The 22363-nt window shown below is 36.8% G+C and overlaps 3 protein-coding genes across 4 annotated transcripts in view; 1 reads left to right on the top strand and 2 right to left on the bottom strand.

Annotated features, from left to right (window-relative positions):
• Positions 1-8404, bottom strand: part of LOC145238145 (uncharacterized) — a 45677-nt gene extending 37273 nt beyond the window's left edge. For both annotated transcript variants that reach the window (XM_080101220.1, XM_080101223.1), the window contains exon 1: positions 8293-8404. The gene's annotated coding sequence lies outside the window, so the exon portion shown is untranslated. The remainder of the gene's footprint in view (positions 1-8292) is intronic.
• Positions 8405-10025: 1621 nt separating this feature from the next.
• LOC145239105 (uncharacterized) lies at positions 10026-12692 on the top strand. Its single transcript, XM_080102388.1, has 5 exons — positions 10026-10205; positions 10629-10932; positions 11450-11541; positions 11644-11780; positions 12107-12692. The coding sequence occupies exons 1-5, from the start codon at positions 10026-10028 to the stop codon at positions 12690-12692; spliced, it is 1299 nt and encodes a 432-aa protein (XP_079958514.1).
• A 28-nt stretch (positions 12693-12720) lies between these two features.
• Positions 12721-22136, bottom strand: LOC145237742 (kelch-like protein 9). The gene is made up of 18 exons (XM_080100715.1): positions 21963-22136; positions 21302-21496; positions 20719-20871; positions 20222-20368; positions 19765-19877; positions 19150-19333; positions 18693-18829; positions 18174-18281; positions 17834-17922; positions 17263-17455; positions 16594-16721; positions 16044-16150; positions 15533-15617; positions 14986-15143; positions 14528-14712; positions 14151-14297; positions 13481-13696; positions 12721-13112 (listed from the first exon to the last, which is right to left on the bottom strand). Exons 1-18 carry the CDS (start codon positions 22035-22037, stop codon positions 13010-13012), a joined length of 2523 nt encoding a protein of 840 aa, XP_079956841.1. The 5' UTR covers positions 22038-22136; the 3' UTR covers positions 12721-13009.
• Positions 22137-22363: the final 227 nt, after the last annotated feature.

Here is a 22363-nt window from a genome sequence, read left to right as displayed (position 1 = left end):
ATAACGATTTCCGTCTCCAGAACTGAGGACGTAAAAAACCTTTGCAAATGTAAAAAACCATCGAAAAAAAATCACTTTCTCCATTTCGTTAATACAAAAGGTTTCAAACCACGCTTCAAATTATAAACAGCGGAAATGTCAAAAGTGTTTGTCAAACAACAAACAAAACCAGGTTTTTTTTATGTTTCTTTGGTCCGATTTTATCTTGTTGGCATTTATGAAATGTTAATTCTTTTACAGGTTTTGCAATTACTTAACAATCTTGAATCACTGCAATCCACTGCAACTAAACAAAAGACTTCGGTGTTAAAAACTCACTGGTGTGTTTCAAGATTTAAAAGCAACAAAAACATTTGATTTTACAATCACCATTGAAATATCAATCTTATAAAAACACTAATCTGCAGATAATAATTGTAAAGTCTAGTCAATTTTAAAGCATGTCACCTTTTAAACAAGCGCAAACGCCCAAAAGTGCGATTTAGATCTTCAAAAAATCTTTACAAGCAATTTACATTAAAACTAATTTAACGCGATTGTATATTGTTTCAAGACTAAAGTACCAAAAGCAGTTAAAAGCACCAATTACTGAAATATCAATCTTCTGCACAGCACACACTGACCTGCAGACAATTGTGATAACATTTTAGCATGCGTACAAGAGCAAAAAATCGCAATTTAGATTTGTACAAATAAAATCTTTACAACTATTTTAGTTCTGACAAAAAAAAATCCCACATGAAACCAGATTTTTTGATTTAAGAATGCGGCGTTCTCGAAAACGACAAAATATCGGGGAGTTTCACAACCCGAGGATGACAAGTGGAAATATCTTCATTTCCCGAATCGTGACAGTACTCGTTGATAATTTGCTGGGCGCGGTGTAATTACGCAAGTGCGCAAAACCCAAAACACTTTGAATCAACATGATCAATTCACAAACAATAAACTCACTCGCCACATCAAGTGCGATTGTCTTTGTTCGAAATTCACACACCTGGGAATTTTTTTATCTGAAGTGCAATTTTCCCCAATGATTACGACTGTAATAAAGTTTGATTATGATTTTGAGTTCTCAAAAGTCAAATAAACACTTTCGGAATGCAGAAAAGATGTAGTTTAGTAAAAGCAAATTTCAAACAAATAAAACTTTCATTCAAAAAATTCATTCCAAGTTAATTTTTTATGATTTTGATGATTGACTTTTTGAAATCATGTAGTCAAAGTTAAACCATAAATAGATTCTGCTAATTTAGAAATAGACAGGCAATTGAGCCAATAAGCACTTGAGATTGGGAAGTCTGAGAAGTGTCCAACGTACATTGTTGTGTACGTTGTCATACACAAATCTTGGAAAACATGAAACAACGGTTTTCTTTGAACATTCCACCAACACTTTAATTCTCTCATAAGATTCGACTCACACAGGTTTAAGATGTGGGAAACAGCGCATCAAGGCTCGAATTCTTAAGTTCCAAACGCAAAACTTTTTTCCAGCTTGAGGCGCGTAAATTTCGCCAGCACTTGTCCACTTCTCAACGATATCCACATACAAACAGGTGCACGGCACTTACACTTACAAGCACAACAACGAGCTGATAAGACTGGTCGGAAACCTTCACATAGCTCACAACGCACGCAGCAACTTTATTAAGCCGTTTTGGTTTCTAGTGTCCCACGAAACAATGAAAGTAATTTAATTGTGACGTACAGAACGCGTGGCGTTGTCTGGTGACGTGTTGTTTAAATTTGAAACCAAAACCTTCACAGGTTATTTTTTTTAGCCTGATACCAATTTTTAAAAGCAGTATTAAAATATTCTTTTTATAAATCGTTACATTACCAAAGATGACATAGAAAAGCTCGTGCGTACTGTGTAGAAATCAAAATTAACTTTTTATCTAACTTTTGCGAAACCCGATTTAAAATTCGCACGTTTCGACCTTCGAATCAAATAGTTCAAACTTCGATGTAAGTATCCCTAAGAAGACAAAGCAAATGCATGGTAACCTGTCAATATTGTGAATTATGAAATTATTTTTTGTTGATTAGAAACACTTCTATCGTAATCTATTGTTATTTTTGTTTTTTAAAGAACATCATCTTATTTGTTATTGTTTTGCTAAACATATTCAAAAAATACAGACGAATCTGGTTAACTGCATTTGCAATTTGCCAAGCTTATTTAAACACCAATATGCGATTAACAAAAGCTTTTTCTTAACAAACGATGGGTTTGTACTTTATAAATTACAATCCTCTTTCAATTAAACGGAATTTGCAATTAATCTAAATGCAATAAAAAGCATTCATTTCTATCGCTGAATAACACTTGCAGTAGCTTCTTACAATGCAATGCATAAGGCGAAATAAAATGGCCACTCTTGTTTTCGAGTTTGCAATCTGCGCCCGAAGGCAACATTGGTATTTCCAATCCCGCTTTCGTAAATCCGACTTGGTTAAGTGGAAATCCAAACAACACAAACAAGCAACGACATAATTTGCGTAACTCGCATATTCAACCAAACTGCGAGAAAATTACTCAACCTTGGCGCCGAATGAAGCCCAAGTTTTAATGGTTTTATGTTGTGCCCGCATGCGAGTAATACAAGGCGTTAGTTATTTACGGCTTTAGCGACGACAATCGTCCAAACACTGAAACAATATCAGATTTTACCTCGCGTTTTGGCCTCAATAAAACACACGAAATGTGCTTGTACAAATCCAGAAACAGTTTGGGCACACACATACGAATCTCTTCGTTAATTTATGTTGACCAGATTGGCTCCTACCATAGATTCTTTACTTTACAGTTACTGACGAGTGACAAGCTTGAAAGTTGTCCAAAAAACGTAAATAAAACAAACTATCCCTTCATTCGTGAACTTTTGGGCCGCCTTTACCACAAAACAAACATTAATTGATAACCATAAAACTATAATTCGAAATACACTAAATAATTATTGCAATTCTGTACTGTAAAATGACAAACAAAGACAACAGTGAAGGTTTTACGCTTACCTCAATTTAGTCCCAAGTCCTTGTTCAGGATAAATATGTAGTTTTGTACACCGCTCAAATTTACATAGTCAAACTTTGTCAAAAAATTACTTCTATACTTCTGCATTAATATGTCGGGTAGAGAAGATTATAAACATTATTACAGGATTTTGCCAATTGAACCAAATGCTGGCCTTCAAAAATCCTGAGCACAAAATTATTATGTTCCGCTCATGAAATGGAAATTACTCCGGATGTTGCTGCTCTTGTAAACCGACATAAGCTATGAGTGAGTTCATCAAAAAATTCCCGTGCATTAAAACTCAATCGAATTTTGATAAAGGTTGGATATTGCAACTGGTCTGTGAGTTCGGAAACTATGTGCTGTATTTCGATAAGAAACGCACAAACTGATTAAGCGTTTTTGATTTTTGATAAAAGCACAAAACCTGTAAAAAAATCAGTTCAGAAAATTCATGAAGACGTTATAAATGACGGCGGATATAGCAAAAACTGCGCGCATTTAGATACAGTTTTACGAGTGTATGTAAGCGATGCTACGTAACTTGCCGTTAAAACCAAAATTCCAACTCTAAAATATCCAAAAACATAAAAGCTTTAAAACAACCAGCTGCCATCTTTTTGATGTGTTTGCATTGACCAAAGTTAAAAGTTTAAGAAGCATTTACATACTTCTCTGCCGATTATACGTAACCTGGCGTTAAAATCTAAATTTCGCCTTATAAGTTCAAAATAAAACGATACAAAATTCCACAATAAAAACTTCAATGTAGACTGAAAATAGATAAAATTTGAAGTAAAAGGAAGCTTCTCTTTGCGTTAAAGATTTAAAACTGTAACATTTAAAGCCATCCATATACAACCTGACGATCCCTGCAGCTATAACGAGATACAATAGCACAATGAAGGTTCCGTCAGAGGTTCGGTTGCGTGGTTTCGGGGCGGAAAGTGGGAGGGGCTGATGCAGAAATAGAAACTAAACCAGCTGTGAAGTTTAACATAAGAATGACCTTCACTTTACATGTCCAAGCCGATGTCCCGGTGTAAAATGTTTTAATGCTCTGACATTTATTATCGTCTTAGTCAGGTCAAAGACGTTAAAACGAACATCGAACAGCTAACGGCAAGTTGACATTTACAAATGTGTACTGCACCGAAATACTTACCAAAATACTCGCACTGAAAAATTTTAGCAGTGAATTATGCTATCCAGTTTAAAATTGTAGCGTATCAGTTAAAAACTATAAAATCGAAATCTACAGCAAAATTTAAATAACACTTCGTGCAATTCTCATAGCATTATTACTCTCAGCTATAAGCAGTAAATCGAAAATATATTTCACAAATATTGTTTAAAAGCAAACACCCTTCTTAATAGTTTTTAGGAGTGTTTTTTTAGTGTACCAGCATTTTGTGATCTTACACAAAAACAAGAAACCCAGTGACTTCGGAACTAACACAGCAATGAGACATGCTAAAAAAACATTCAAAACTACAGATTCCGGCTGTTTTGCGGATGCGTAGAACTCAATCTCCCAGGTAGCTATGACGCGAAACTTAAAGCCATCTTGCCTAAACGCGTGGAAAACATACAACCCAACATAATTTAACGTTTACTAAAACTCCTGACTATGCAACCTGAAATTTAGTCAGCTAGTGTGCAGCGAAGCGTGAAAGTGCAAACAGTGACGTTTCAGAACAGGGGGTTTCCGACCCCTTGCACTCGACCCGTCAGTTTACTAAACATGTTTCAAGCAGCTGCTGTTACGTGTTGTATATAAAACTCACCGAAATAGATCTAACGCCTGTTCTGCACCTACAAGGTAACAGTATGCAATATATTACTCTGCACAACACACCACAAACTTAAATATTTTTTCCACGTAGAAAGGTCAACATACATGCAAATTGAGCGTCACCCATGCTATCAGACGCAAGCTAAATCTACACAAATCTGACAACACACCTACTTCAATTTATTTAAAGGTTCGTGTTAAGTTTCACTGCACGCAGGTCAATTGAAAATGAAAAGGATTAGGTAACGGCTCGAATATCTTCAACAAGGCACCAGAAATGACTGGATACGTAAGTAAGTTGACGCAAGTGATCTCAAACATGTACAGCTCCACTATAGCTAGCTTTGCACCGACGTACAACTGACCTGGCTTGTTTACAAAATTTCAAACGCTGGCAGCAAGTCAGCTTTACATATCATTCACTTTACAAGCTTAAACTATTGACAGGTTTAGAAAATCTAAGCTGCAGACTCCACACAATTTCACTGATGCGTTCCAAGCTATCTGTGTCAGTGTGCAAGTGAATGAAATCGCCTGCATTCAGAAAAATACTCGTTCCACAGAGGCAGAGACCAAGCCAGTGGAAAACACCCGACGACAACATAAGCCTAACGCCTCTCTTCTCCTCGGAGCGTTAAAGAGAAAAACGGGAGAGGAGCAGTATTGTATCGGGCAGCGGTACTTTCCAAGCGGAGAAAACCTACAGCAGTCAGTTCCGCTGGTGGAGGCCTCGCTTATTATCATTTTGAGGTCGTCAATTTATAACCAGCTGATGCGTCAACTCTCACGACAACCGCTATTGTTATTATCACAAGCAAACCCGAAAACCTCTGCATATCCACTGACTATTTGAAGCTGATTTATGTTGCTCATTTCGGTTCGTAATTTTGCTAAACTATAAACAAGTCCTAAAGCAGCAGTTAATGTAAGATGCATAAAAAGCTACGCATACGTTTGTGCTATTGCCCGAAATGTATTTGCAGGTTGACCTTATTTCTACAGGCATTTCTGCAGGCCTTATATATTTTGCTCTTGTTTTGTGCAATGGCTTTTTGAACTTATAGTTTGGTTCATAAAGTTTCCTTATGCTTTACATTGGACCAAAAAAATGTGACACTACATGTGAAAACCGTCACAACCCTATAGTTTCAATTGCTGCAGTTCAATTTACGTTAAAATATAACTTACAATTTGCAAAAAATACTTGTCGTTGCCTTATTTTTACTTCCCACTGAAACTGACCTTTACTAAAACAGCCTTACCCTTGATATACCAATTTGCAAATTATTGCCTTTTGTTGCCCTTAAATGTCATAAAAATTCAGTCTCTGGAAGCAGCAAATAAAACTCGGTAAAGAAGAACCACGATGTCCAGAAAATAACCTTGATTTCTTTCGGTTCCGATGTTTGTTATGAAACAGCAAAGCACGTTACGCAACATATGAGCGAAGCGGCGTTGTGGCAATAACGTCTGCAGTGAGCGGTGGAAAGTCCCGGCTGTTATCGAGCATTTCCTTTCAACACAGTTTTTAACAGAAACACATACACGAATGTTGTAGGGTCACAGTTGACGTGCGTTCGTAATCAATAAATCCAAAATTATTGTTCAAATAAATTCCACAAAACGAAAGTTTAACCACATTTTATCGTATTTGGGTACGTTATATGACTAAATCATTATCACATAAACCTTTACGGTTTCACATAGTTTTATAAATCATTGATGTATTTCAGCAAACGAAGAGTAGTAAACCAAACTTCCATAATAAAGTTGGCTTAAAACCGCCGCATCAATTTTTACTGCTCTATATATATACTTTTGTTTGCAGAAGTTGGCATTTGTGTTTTCAAATCATAAACTTTGAAAGTTATTCCTGAAAAACTATTTGTAGTGCACACGGCCATATACATATTTTACAATCTGACATTCTGATACCCCACTTAGATTTTTAAGTAGAAATCGATCTTAACAGAACGGGTCTTTTTATTCGTGTTAGTTTAACTCACAGTTGGTCTGATGACTAACATCTATCATGTGAGCGAAAAGAACCCAATTTAAAAGTTCCAAAGATTTTTACAATGAATCATCAACGATCGAGCAATAATGAATCACAAGCCCCGCAAAGTATGTCGAGAGGAAAGGGCCTGAGGTCAGTGCACTCGCGTTTCGTGGATCTAACCCTATGTTCTGTCAGGTTTTACAGATATTAAAGGCCACTGCTCGACAACATTGCGTAAATGGACAAGAAACACGCATTTGTCGAGACGACCTATTCCTCATCACTGGTTACCAACTGTTTAGAGTTACATAAAACTTACTAAATATGTCCGCCCACGCATAATGTCATGCACCGTTAAATAGAGAGAAGTGCAACCTTTATGCACTATTTGCCATTTCACAAAACAGGGCACCATAAAAAGGTCAACAGATTTAAACGAAAAACAAGGGTTTAGTTGCAGGAAAGATCGATCAATATTCCACCTCGCAACAGGGGGAACTCCGCCACGCACTGTTAAACACCTAAATCCGCACTCGGCGAAACGGAACGCACCACAAGCAAAACCGGAGTCACCACTAAGGGGGTTCCCCGAAATAAAGGGAACCAAATTAGAAGCAACAACAAACTCCACACAAAGAAACTTTTCAGCCACGTGTTTGAACAGACCAATACAAACTTACTTAGCACGAAATTTGTTATATTTATGTAGGCATTGTGCGTATGCCAAGCAGCTTGACTTCTTCTTTTGGGGTAAACCTTTCTGGTAAACAGTTAAATACTATGGTTTTGGACAGACGGCAATGGTATACAATTCAATTGAAGAACGTATAGTTTAAAAAAAATTGTGGCCAATTTTATCTACTTTGGCCTGTGATAAGTACTCCGTCGAAAGCTACAATAACTAACAATGACAAAAATCAACTAAAAATACTAGAACCCATGCAATGAAGTATTTAATGCTTTGATGTACATATGGCCAATAGTTTCATACCCAGCACAAACTGAAATCGGATCACACATAAGAAAATATGGCCACCAACATATTAACATTTTTTTTAAAACTGATGCTGCGCAACAGTACTGTAATATGTTCAATTGTCCTCGATATTACAGTTTAGTAAAAAAATCTGTACAATTAGTTTCAATAAAAAAACAAAAAGGTATATACTTGTTTTTGTTCAACAAAAGCACACATTTCCCAGAAATAAGCTTAACATAAAATGGGGCACATTTGAAAAACTTGTAGTTCAGCAATTTCAGTGTTGCATCAGCAAATTACTCAAGCTACCACAGTTGTTACAAAACATGTTGTTAAACCCTAATTTAAAAAATGTGTGTGATAGTTTACTGTAAGCATATGACTTGCAATATAACTGATTACATTTAAAACCTCCAAATTAAATCCATTTAATAGTATCTAGACTTATCTGCATTTGCACAAAACTATAAAAATAAAGTAAAACAGTTAATACTAACCTGTTCATCATTTCATGCCTTTTACATCACAACCACAAGTGACAAATGAGTCATTAGTTTTGGTCCAGTCAGTAGTATATAAAATTTACTTTAAACAATAGATACTTATGGAGTTCCTGGAGAATTGTAGCAATGTATTTTCAAAGCAGTATTACTTACTTAAACAAAGCGAAATTTAATATTAAAGTCACCACAGTTGCACAAAAAAGTTTTATCCTTAAGCAATGATGTTGTCTATTTTAGTTGATACACTTTTCTCATAATTTTTTTTTCCCAAATAAAAGTCAATTACCAGGTTAACAAGGGTGCAAAAATATATTTCAACATAATCTGGTGTATGCTAAAGTTGTCATTTTTTACACAAATCCATTCAATAACAAGAAACTCGACTTGGTATGTTGCCGTTGGCTTAATTTTATGTCTGGGCCTTTACTTTCCAAGTGAGTTTTTCAGTATTTGTGTGAAAGTTTTGTTCCAGCTGGTGCAAAATGACATATCTAACCGATATAAAGTTATGTTTTTAACATGTAATTCTCTGCATAAAATAGTTCAGTGTGCAAACTTGAATAAGATTCTTTGAAAATAAACAAACAAAACAGTTTGGTTTGTACATAAAATATCATGTGCTTAATTGGTAATTATTGGTTGCTATGAATGCACATAGTTTTGTTGCTTCATCACACTGCCAAAATTAACATACAATTTAGGTTTTGTTTGTAGTAAAAGCTATTAAAAAGTCTTTAAAATATGTTTAAATCAAAAAGAACCAAACTATACAACTACAAAATTTAAACGCTTGTTTTAAAAGTCTACTCTATACTGCATGGATATGGAGTAGAAAACAAATGCAAATACTACTTGACATGTGTGCAAACAGATACACTTTGGTAGAAAATACTTTTTTATTAACAACAGAGGAAATAAAAATCCGCGAGATTTATTTAAAAATTCCCCGGGAGTTTTCGTAACCTCAACTAGGTCACGCATGAATGACTCTACGGTAAACATAGAAGTTTTTGGTTTGGTCAGGAATTTTTTGTAAAAAGGGGTTTGATTTAGGTTTCAAGTTTTAAATATCAACTTTATGCATGTAAGATGCAGAGAGTCAACACTTTTTTCTGATTTGTTACACAGCACAGGCCAAAAAATTCATGCCTCTCTGAAAAAAAGCAAGACTTCAAAAACAAGGATCATATTGTTGTGATAAAACTAATCACTTATAATCAGTGGTGGGATTCCAATTTTTTGTCAGCCGGTTCCGTCACAAAAGTCATTTTTTCAGCCGGTTCTATCACAAAAAGTCGATTGACAGCAACCAGTAATGCTAACCGGTTCGCTGACCACATAAAATTTTGTGAGACGGTTCCTTAGAACCGGTGCGAACCGGCTGAATCCCACCACTGCTTATAATATGCATTTTTGGCGTTTTAAATCAATATGAGCAAATGTTATAACATAGTATATACATGCTGTGTATAAACAATATCCACATCCTACTATCTCACGGTAACCAATCGTCCAAACAATAAAAATCTTGTCGCGCTTCGGTAATAAAACATAAACCGGATATTGTAGAAAATTGTTTTGAAACGGCAGCACTGTAAACTTTTTGAATATCATCCTATAGTTTACTAACACATCTAGCTTATTACAAATAAGAAATTTTAAATTAACTCAGTAAAGCGTGTTAGTAAAGGGATTGCAAAGACGTTTATGTAGAACAGTAGTTCGAAATGAAAGGTCGGCTTTTACGGTACCGAGGCAGGCACGCTTTGTCTCCAAGATGCGTTGGATTTTCTGTGCTTGTTTATCTGCTCGTTGAGACAAGTATGATGATGCTAGCGAGGTTGGACGTCAGTCAAGCTATCTCCAACTTACAAAGGGGACTGGCGGGCCACGTGCAAAGAAACAACGTATGTTAGGGATATTTACCTCATAAGGGTCTTGTGTTATATTAGCAAGAACCTCACAATACTGTTTCTATCTTAACTAGCAAGACCTCGCTGTCTGACGTTTAATTTTGTGTAATGTGTCTCATAAATAAATTGAGCTCGTGTGGTTGTCACAGTACAAGGGCACTAGTAAAGGGTACTATCTGTTCACAGCAAAAATAATTTGAAAATAGGTTTTCGTTTTTACCAGTAAAAAGTTTTTCGAATCACTCATCAACAGCATTAATAGTAGAACCGAGTATGTAATCGCAATCTACAAAAACATACCTACTTTATCCACGATTTTGGCCCTGTACCGTCTTTCTGTGCATTAATAAATAACCATGCATAATATTTTCATCAGACCGCATTATTTGAACTATTTTCGTTGTTATGTTTTTCCAGCCCCAAAACAATAGCGCTTTCCAAATCGATTTGGTAAAGCAAGCTCGTGAGTCAGCCAACTGTGACGAGCCGAATACCAGCTCAGGTTACGTCATATGCGACCGGTTACCATTTACTCGCATCTCGTGTGGAAAACTGGTTGTGGAAGATTGGAAAGCATTCGTACCTAACGTTGTGCACTTCGTGTGGCTTGGAGACCCGTATAAGATGAATTACTTTCATCAATATCTCGCTATCAGGTCGGTCGCAAGTCTTCAACGTCCAACTGTCATATACTTCCATCATGGAGCAGGAAATGATGTAGGTGAGGTTCAACCATAGTAGTTGAGTTTAAAAAACAGCGACAAAATTGCACTAAAACAATCACCAAGCCGGAAATAGCTGCGCACCTTTGAAACGTTATGGAGCGAAAAACAGAGAAGGCCACAATTGGTGGATAATGGCTAAACGCGCTGCAGCTGCACTGTATTGTAAAGCGTCCAACGGGAGCTCACAAGAAATAGCACTTTGTCGAGCAGGGAGTTGTTTATAGTTTTCTGAATATGGCGTGTTTGGTGAGCACAAGGGTGAAGGATTTCATCTATTTGTGTTACCAAGATCTCACAACTCGTAGAAAAACGTCGATAAAGAAATGCGCTAAACAGTGTTAAACGCGTTTTATTGTGCTATGCCCAAACAAACAGTCTGACACATTGCACATTACAAAAAAAGTGGGCAAAAAAATCTCAAAAAATATCTTTTTAAACGATGTCCTGTGGATTTGCAAATTTGAAGTTATAGAAATCTGTTAAGATTATTTAATATCTTACGATGTTTTCTAGAAATGACTGAACTATGGAGAAGAGTATTGGATGAAATCCCATGCGTCAGGGTAATACAAGCCGATCCGCCTTCTTCTGCATTCGGACAAGTGGTAAAAACGAGACAATTAACCTAATTTAATGTGCAGATGTGATTTGCTTAAAACAACGAGTTTGTGTTTGTGCTTACGACTAATTGACTTTTACGTAACCAGTTAAAGAACCCAACCGCGCAATCTGATTTCTATCGTCTGTTGATTCTACAAAAACACGGTGGGATTTATCTCGACCTCGACGTCATAACTTTGAAGCCGTTTGATTGGCTGAGAGCTTTTCCTGTGACGTTGGGCAGGTAAGAGTTTAACTTGACAACAACTGTTAGTAGTGCAACGCCAAACAAATGTTTTATATTGTTTTGACTAAGTTATCATCAACTGAAGAAGTGTTTTTGAACATTTCAGTTCTGTACATTACATTCAAGGACTTTAATTTGAAAATGCTGCACAGCATAATATATGTCTGAAGTAACCGTTTCGGAAAATGACAAACGTTTAAATGTTATCGATTCTAATAAACACAAACAAATTGAAATGTTTACCCTGACGAACTGTTGAAACGTTGTACAAAGAATAATTTTGCAAGGAATGCTAGATTCATTTTAAGATTATATTTTTGATTTACCACCAACAGCATTCCACTTGTGATACACATCTGTGCATTTAGATCATTGTTGAACAAGATAAGCAACGGAATCATTCTGGCCGAACCGGGTGCTCGTTTCCTTCAACGTTGGGTCGATAGTTACGTCACACTGGACACTATTAAGAACAAACCCTTCTCTCATTGGGGGTTAGTGGTGCCCTATCAGCTCTACGAGACCAGCTTAGACGACGAGATTCACCTTGAAATGACCTCTATGAACCGTCCTAATCCGTTCCAGGACGGTCTGAACTCGACCACCAGCGAAAACTTCGACTTGAGTTTGAATTTTTTTCTTCACGTGCACCCGCAGGTGTTTCCCCTAACTGGCAACGAGCATCTGTACTCGGCTCGCGAGGGCCACGTGCGAACCATGGACACCACTTACGGCGCTGCTGCGCGGGTGGCGCTTTTCGGCTCATCGGATTTAGTGTTCCTGCGAGGGGAAACACCTTTTGCGAGGACGCCGACCAAAACTTTAAGGGACGATCCGCCATCTAGTGGCGACGGAACGCCTGGCGAAGGATTGCTCGAAAAAATTTCGGCTTTATTTCACAACGACTGACTCCGCGCCATAAAAATCCCACACGTACTGTTTTTGTGCATTTTATCGACAAATTAATGCAATTCGGTGCCAACTGTACAAGACGCACTTAACGAATATTACAGATAAAATTGTCACAAAACAATGTTGAAAATTCACTTTTGCGATTTTGAACATCATTAAATGCACAAACAATTGTACATCGCCAATAAATAAACATTCAAATACTAAAAAATTGTTTACTTTGTGGTTGTCTTGGCGTTTAAACATTTATAAATTCTTGCAATGGTGGAATACGGAAAACATTTTCAGAGTGAAACATCATTATGGTATCCGGTTCATCTGTAGGCTCGAATTTCTTCTCCAGAAGTCGAAGGTTCTTCTGGTTTTGTTTCAATGATCGATGAAGGTCTCGACTTTCGTTCATCTTCTTCACTGTCACTGAAATAAGATTAAAATACGATCATGTATGTTTGCGGTTTTTCAAACTTTTATTTTATTGCGTATAACTTAAGTTGATAACTTGCTGTACAACACGTTTTGAGGAGAAATGTTGCAAAGATCAAAAACGCGGAAGAAAACACTGAACGTTTTTGAAGCTTTTGTCTACCAAAGAAGAAAAGGCTCCTGTCGTGGGTTCGAATCCCACAGCACGCTGGATTTTCTAGCCTTGCCTTAGGGAAGGGAACGGGGTTGATTCAGAATGACGTCTTTATTATAGAACTGGCATATCAGCGTTTTGTCTTTTAAGATTCAGGTTTGATAGAAATACAGCTTAACTAGCGAAGCAAAATGATTATTTTCATTACCTTGATGACGAGCTCGGTGATCTTGAGCGCCCTCCGGCGTTTTTCCACCCGTTAGCATCGTTTCTGCTGGAGGCGCTCTGGAGCGATTCCTTCTTCTGTGTTCCCATGGTTGAAGTGGAAGCCTCAGATGCATCGGTGTCGATGTCCTTTGAAAATCCGCTAGGTGTCCGCGAACTTATTGAGCTAGAATCGTCGATGCTCGTGCTTCGTGGATGACTGCAGAAAAAAATGAGTTTAGCAAATGATGCACGGTTCTGAATATCCCTACAAAAAATACAATAGCAAAAATATATAATAGCAAATTTGTTGGAGTCAAACGCTATGTAACTATAGGCGATCCTGAAAACTCGAAAAAGAAACAGACCAGTCAATATGCTGGAGTAAACCGTTTCCAAATGTTTGCCCTGCATGGGCAAATTTGGTTAATTAGGGTTGTTTAACGTGATTGACGCGATCGTGCTCAATCTTGTGTTTAGTTTACTACAATTTTATTTAACAGCTTAAAATCAAAACAGTGGCGTTGAGATTCTGAGATTCTTCACTGGAATAAAGTTTGAAATAATCTTTTAATTATGAAAACTGATGCTTCACCACATATCCACATATGCATGTGCACTGGTGTAGGTGGACTGTACAGTATTGTGCATCTTAACATCCTGGGCCATCCCACCTGTAAATGCTTCCTCCATCTTGACTCTCGAGTCTGTATTCCTTTCCTGAATCCATGGGAAGATCACGAACAACCGGAGTCCTGAACTCCTTGGGATTGCTGTAACGGGAAGAGTCGGATCTTCCGGTGGCAAGAGGAGGAGCGAATCTGGTGGAAGATGAAAGGAAAAATGTGAGAAAAAAGGATTTGAAACGCGCATTGTTGTGAGGGTTCATTTATGTTGTTGAGTTAAGTTATTTTAATCGGAAAAATCGTAGCTGCTGAGTTGCATTGAAATATTAGGAAAACCGTCACAGGCCAATGCAGTTAAATCCAATGCCGGTATAGCAAAATACAATTGTAATCTAAGCTAAATTTGTTTCTTTGCTTCAACCTACTTGTTGTTTGGTTGTGCATAATCGCTCATCATGTCACGCATGTCACCCATAGCGAAGGGGTCCATGTAACCCGGCATGAATTGGGAGGGGGCACCACCATTAAACTGGGACGGTCCAGACCCACTAATCTGGGATGGGGCAACGCCGTTGAAGAGGGAATTGCCCGACATCATACGTGGGTCCAGCTGAAGAAAAAAATGTTGTAAAAGTTGAAGGGATGTTTTGTGGTTTTAGACCAGTATTGTCAACATTGGTTTGCTTGTAATGTTTAGAAAGTGGCGCATTTAGCCACAAAGAAAACCAATTAAAAAAATCTGCGTGCGTAAAACCACAATTCCACAATTAAGTAAACTAGTATAATTTGTGTTTATTCTTTCGTGGGCCTTAGGTTTGTGCTATTATTCAGTACTAAAAAAGCGAAATTTGTGAAAAAGACAAAAATCGTGATTACTTCCCACCTGTTCGATTTGTCGACCTGCTGGTCCCACGCCCGGCTGCCTCGGTGGCCATGACAACGGCACGTGACTTGCTGTAGCCAATCCGCTTCGAGGAGACACAGAATAGGGAATTGTGAGGTTGGCGAGTCGGACGCCGGAAAGCTCGATTGGTAAGTTTCCTGTAAAACGAATTTAATTTCTTAAGTTTCACCACAAGACATGAAAAAATGCGTTCTTTGAACTCAGTTTTTATAATAAAAAGTCCAATGAAAAACATTATTAAATTGTAATCTAATTATAACTCTTTAAATTTATCTTTTAAATTGACAATCGTTTATTATCAATTTTGTTTTAGTTACTTCTTAAAGTACAAGTTTTACAAAAGTACATTCTGATACTCATACAAGTATTTGTCAAATGAACATCATATTTTTTAAGTTTTGCCCGAAGCACAATAAACTATTTGAAGGTTTACAAAAGCTAAAATTTCCCAGGTCGCCATAAATTCAGAAGCTTAGAACATACAGTTAAATTACAGTTAAGGACTGTTATCATAACTTTATCTCACCTGGACTCTCCCACGTGTCTTTTGATGGGTCGTAACATTGAATCGTTCCCAGGCATTTCTGTTGTGACCAGCTGTAACCTCCAACCTAAAAATATCGAAACACAAACTTAAACACAAATGAACGTTTCAAAATCCACATCATAACTTTTCGTTTGTAACGACCCAAATTTCGTTCATACTAAACTTCAACTGACGCTTTATAATTGGCAAACTATTTAACCCTTAGATCTCGATACAAAACAAAATATATTTCCTCTAAAAGTGAAAGCTAAACTTATTACCTTATTTAATCATAAGTGTGTTATTTAAGCTGTTTAACAAATCAAAGAAGAAATTAAAGAATTAGGGATAAAGAAAGAATTAAGAATAAAAATGTTGCCTGTATCAAGGCAATGGTAATCACAGCATTCGAAATTAAGCCTTAGTTATTTGCACTGTATACGTGATTTGACGAAAATGAAATTTAGTGGCAAATAAAATGAGCCAAAGTCACTTGGTTGCGAAAACTTACCACAAACAACTTTCCATCGTAATATTCGCAACCGCCCTCGCTATGGGGGAGCGGCAAGGGCGCCACAAGTGTCCACTGATCGCTCATCGCGTTGTAGATTTCCGTTTCTATAAATTAATGTTTACAATATAAAAACTTGTAAATCAAAATAGTATTTGGTACTTAACTATTAAACTAATAATGATTCTATAAAAAATGTATAAAAATGCAATTGCCAGAAAACCCGTATAAAAATAATAATGATTTAATTTGAATGAAAAAACTAATGTTTTTATTGAAATAAGAAAATTGATGATTGTATTTGAACAATAAAACCTATGGTTCTAATTTTACTCTATAATAAATTTGAGGTAAACTGGTTGTATTCAAACGGGCATCATTAAAAATATTGTGAGTGACCTAAACATATTATTAAATATCAACAAAATTTGCGAGCTGAAAAAAAGAGCTGAAATTTTGTTGATGCATTATGCCTGGCAGCAACAGTATATTCATATTATTAAATACTCAAAATCTTGTGTGATTCAAATTAAGGTTTCCAACTACTTGCCGTGAATATCGATTCTCTTGTTCAAGCCAGCATTTCCTCCTGTCACAAATATGCTGTCTCCAAACGGGACCATTGCGTGCCAACCCCTTGCGAAATGCATGGGAGTCCTCTCGTGCCACGTGTCGTGTCTGCATAAAGACAAACAAAATGAAGTGGGTGATTTCCACATAGTTTTGTACGATTGTTGTATGGCGTCCCAGAATTGTAAGCGGGCAAAGTTGAGGTCCTACACCCGATACAAAACCGAAACTGAAGCTCGAAACCCGGCCCACACAAGATTCTTTTTACACAAAGCCTGAAACTTGGTAAAATCAAGTCCGAATTAAACCCGTATTTTGGCATCTGCTTGCACCGCTTGCTGTTGTGTCTATATTAAACTATTCTCTAATGCCTTAACTGTTTTAGCACTGTTGATGTCTTAAACCTGTTGCCGAACGGTAAAAAATAAAAAGCCTTGGTTGTGTCTTACTTTACTATATGTTACAGTTTTTAGTAAAGCTAAGTCCATGTCCGAGTTTGTTTTATTAATTAGGAATTATGGCTATTTGAAAAGATTATTTTCGTTTAGGGTTAGAGTTAGCAACACAACTAACTTAGTGAACAAGTTGTGTTTTGCTAATCGTTCTATATTGAAAACCTACTTGGGTAGGCATTAAAGTTGAAGCCTACCTGGGACTGTACGCGAGAAGTTGGTTGGTAAATCGTCCTTCTTTGAAGCCACCACTAATGTAAATAAGATTTCCATGGACAGATTGGGCGTGGTCGCACAAACCAGCCTGCACCGAGGCTACGTAGCGCCATCTATCGTCCTCAAGTGAGTAGCATTCCATGGAAGACATACGGCCAGCAGCGTTCACTCCACCTAAGGGTGAGAAACAACGTTATGTAATGGTTCTTAACCTTATTGTTATCGATAACTTTGAGAGCAACCAAAAATCTCATTTAATTTAAAACTACTAACTAAGACGCTGATAAATTAAAAACTAATCATTTAAAAATGTCAAATTGGCCACAAGTTACGAGTTTTTAAAATGTCAAATTGGCCACAGGTTAAGAAACAATGCTGCAATGCACAATTTTGGTAGTTTTTACCTATAAATGTTTGGCAAACAGAAGAAAATTTTTATGTAGATTTTTTCGAAGTTTAAGTGCAAAACTTGAATTTTTGAGAAAACAAGTTTTGTGCCCAAGATCTTTATGCGTTGTAGTTTAAACCAATCTTTCATAAACTTTAACCCACCAAGAGCGTAGAGACGATTGTCCACCACACTGACAGTGAAACCAGCTCGTTTGTCGTTCATTGAAGCGATTCTCATCCAAATGTTAAACCTAAAGTTTGAGCAAAATATAGTTTTATAAAGATCCATTTGAAACTGATTGAAATCATAGCAAACTAAATAAGTCTAAATATACAAGTGAGTTAAATTATGCAGATTCACTATGTGAATCATTTCAAAGTGTTTGTAATTTCATCCGGTCCTTATTGGAAAATGGAAACTAATACTTGATTAGAAAATAGGGGTTATTCAAACCATAAAAAAGCGTTTAGTTAAATTTATTTGTTTTAAACTGATTCTTACCTTGGGTCATATCTTATGACGGTATTAACTGCGGTGGTTCCCCTCTCGTCGAACATGTTTTGACCTCCGATGACGTACAAGAAGTTGTTGAGTACGCATGCGCAGTGGCTGGAAAACATAAATTTGACCTTGAGTTTGACCTTGACCAAAACTTGTGCAGAACATTCGAGTGATGACTTGTATAGTTTGTTCCTATCTGCTCTGTTTTTTTAGCAATGGTCTTGTTGTTAGATTTAAATTTGTGTTTAAAGAAGTTGTTAAAATTAGATTCAGACTAAGATGGCAAATGAATATAAATGTATGTGTTAAATACTTTTTAAGGAATTGCAAAAGAGTTGCTAAGAAAAAAATAATGTCAGATGCTTGACGGTATGAACATTTCTCAGGCCATAAAAAGTGTAAACTGTGTTGTATTCTGTTCCTTGGCCAGTAGCGGCGAAAAATCTACAGAACTTCGAGTTGGTAACGCCTCATGCGTTGAACCCCCTTGTTCGAGTTGCCATAGCAACACCTTCTCACCTGCACAAGCCTTCGTGCATCGGAGGCAGAAACTCGGATTTCGACATGTCACTGTTGATTGCGAACAGCTGATTGGAAACTCGGTCATGCGGATCCACTCCACCAATCACAACCATGCGACGATCGTTTGAACGAACCTGAGAAATTTTGGCGGCACAAATGTTAACTAAAAAGTAAAAATCTTAAGATTTGTTTGTTTGGAACATTTTGAAGTAACTATAGTATTACCGAAGGAGACAGAATGCCAGATAAGCAGAGATGTTGGAAAAAAATGTGTGTACTGTCTTTTTGTTATTCTTACAAATTGCATTTCCAATTTAATGTTAATTAGTCTTGTTAATTAACAGTTACATATTTCCAGTTGAGAAAAAAAGTGTTGTTTTTTGCGAACTTTTGGTGTTGTTTCTTACTTAAATAATGATCCGACTGGCTAATTTAATTAAGCAAATCAGCGAACCTGAGTTCTGGACGACTGCAGAATCGGCTGGGAGTGTGGTAACATGTGGTAATTTGAAGCTTCCAGCAGCAAGTAGTTGCATTCTACTCTCATGTATTCCACAAAGTTGACGTAACGAAGCAGGTCACGTGGTGGAATGAGCGGGAAGTGAATTTTTTCCATGAGGACCCGAACATGTTGGTATCTGCGAATAAGCGATTAACAGTTGTAAGATCGCGAAATTGAGGCTCGAACTTAAATGTACACATCCGAAACACGGTCTTAATACGAAACTTTCGATAACAAAGCCAATTTAAAAATTGTGGCACAAATGTGGCCGAATGTGAATCAAACACGTTTTCTTCCAACTTAAACCCTATTCGATCTACAACATTGGTTTGGGCAATAAGTAACATTTCTAGACTACTAAATTACAAAACAAACGAGGAATTTTAAGCTGTTCAAGTTTAATTTTAACTAGAATCAATTTCCAGGAAGAATAGATCAAGGTCACCTAACACTGTATCGAGGCGGTTTCTGTTTGTCATATTTGTTTGGCCCAAAACTTGTTTAATATCAGCCCAAATACTTGGTACGTTTCTTTGCTTTTATATTTACTATCAATTTTCATCTCACCTGTCAGAGATATACAACAGCCATTGTCTGCTCGCCTCGAACAATTCCAACTCTGAAACGTTCTTGAGTGAGTAAGAGTCGAGAAGCAAACTCATGTTGTCCACGGTCAGTTTCTGAATAAATAGTTTCGTGTTATGGATTGTTGGTTATTGGCGTTTTATCGAGATAATCTTGCAAAATGACAGCTTTTTTTAGGGTAAATTAAAAAAATGTATTCTGTGTTATGTGACAAGCTTTTTGTTGTCTCTACGCTTCCTGAAATGACAATTTTTACCATCATGTGGTTCCAATTTTTTCTGTTGTAAGTTTATTGAAAAACAGAATCTGCCAATAAGGTTAATTTTAAGTTTCCCAATAACACTAAGAAATGTAAGCACAAACAATTCATTGACAGGTTTGTTGACAAAATATCTTTAATGTGCGTTTCAAGAAATATAACTTGTAACAAATTTATTACCTGAATTTCTTCCGTTTTCACCAACTCGTTGAGATGCTCGGCAATGAAACTATAAGATTTATCTTCAACACCATTCAGTTGATATTTCTCGGCGATGTGAATAATATCAACACAATTGTAAACCGATATTTCAGATATGAGGAATGCCTGAAAAACAAACGAAAAACTATTTAAGCAAATTTTGTTGACTAAATGACTGGTTCATAAGATAGTAAGCCACGCTCAAATTTATTTTTGCAAATATGTTCTTCGTTAAAAACCAGTATGCGTATTTTAATAGTATTACAAAACTTTGCATCAAAAATTGTTGGTTATGAAATTATAGGAAAGCATCTGTAATGTTACTGTCCTGCATGACATAAACTTGGGCATGTCTTTGACAGAATTTTAGGTAGAGAATATGTGAACCTAAGCAAGACGACCAAACTTCGGTCAAAACACACACGGCCAAAAATATATGCTAGGTTTAAACATTTGGAATGCGGATGGTAGCTAACCTTGCAGAAGTTGAGTATTGGCTTCAACTGCATATGACCAGCAGCGGAAAGTACACACTGAACGTTCTTCATGCTTAGTTGGAGTTCTGACGTGTAGATGAAACCGAGAACATGACGTAGACCTTCAGCGCTAACACCACGAATCTCTACAATCTGTGGATGCAAATATATTGTGACTTTCATCAAAAGAACAAGTCCTTAACCGAGATGACTCTTAAAATCAAGCATTTTATGTGCTTTCCTCAGGCGCACAACAAAGGGTACATCTAAAATGTACAGGATCCCTCGCTTAATGCATTATTATCACCGTTTGGTGCACCTTAACATCGCTTGAAATATAAAGTTGCACCGGGTGATAAAGACGTCTACCAAGCGGCATAATGGTGTACAAAGCGATATATGGTGCACAAAGCGATATTAAAGTGCACCAAGCGATCCAAGGCATCCAAAACGATCCTGCATATTGTATGCATCGCAGAACAAAATACACAAACAAAAAACCCGGAAGGTGCCTCCCCATCACATCAATAGAAGCAATAACAACTAATTTTATTATTTATATTTATGGATCAAAGCAAGTTACCTCGTGTTCGCTTTTAAAACCTTCTTCGCTGTTGAAGAGATTCCTCAAGTAAGGACTGCACGAGGCTAAAACATTCTTGTGAGCTGTGAATGGCTGCTCCTGAGCCACCAGTGTGACGTCACAGAGGATTTTGTCTTGTCGAAGGTCGTTGAGTCCGTTTAGAACCAGGTTATTGTGTGTGTTGGACTTGAAGATCTGAAACAAATTAAAATAATGAACAACTTTGTTTGGGTAATAAGTTGTCACGCTGTTTCAGTAATTACAAAGGCGTCGCAAAGTAACGCCCAAACTTTTTACTATATTAATAACTTAGGACTCGAATACAAATGTTAAAAGACAAAAGCGCTTCGCCGTTTTAAATATAACATCATGTTTTGTGCTGTATCAAAATAAACAACCTTAATGTCGCATTGATTAAGTAAGTAAACAACAATCAATGAATACTTTAGTTTGTGCATTGAAACGTTGGATTTTATGCATTGGTTTGAGGCATCGGGCTTTATATGCGTAGAAAAGCACCGGCGCATTAGTTTGAACTAAATGTGTTGATAAGAAGGTTTAAAATGCAAAATACGTATTTAAATAGTGGTTTAAAACAAATTTAACAATGTCCGAGTAGGTTACACAATACCAACAAACATTGAACTAAATATTCGACTACCTGATACTCGGGTCTTCGCCCTAGTGATCCAGGAACTGTCCCAGACATACTTCGTTGGTGAATTAATCCAGCCATGAGTTATAACTTATTCGTTGTTGTACCTAAAAGATCTAACTACGGTTTCGGCAATGCTTGATACTTGATGTCTGTAAACTGTAATCAATTGCACAAAAAATAGTTTAAATTCAACACAAAATCAAGCAAAATATCTAGTGATCTTGGCTTTCATGGCTTTTGCATTTAACAGACGGTCAAGGTACATCACTTTGTTTAATCCAGGATGGTGATTAAAAGCAGTGCCGGATTAACCATTAGGCAAAGTAGGCAGGTGCCTACAGGCCAGTCAAAAAACCAGGCCACTTTACAACAACGGTCTTTGTGACAATGATTTGGCAACACTG

Source organism: Phallusia mammillata, chromosome 7 (assembly GCF_965637545.1).
Source record: "Phallusia mammillata chromosome 7, kaPhaMamm4.hap1.1, whole genome shotgun sequence".
NCBI lineage: Eukaryota > Metazoa > Chordata > Ascidiacea > Phlebobranchia > Ascidiidae > Phallusia > Phallusia mammillata.
This window is presented reverse-complemented; position numbering and strand designations above follow the sequence as displayed.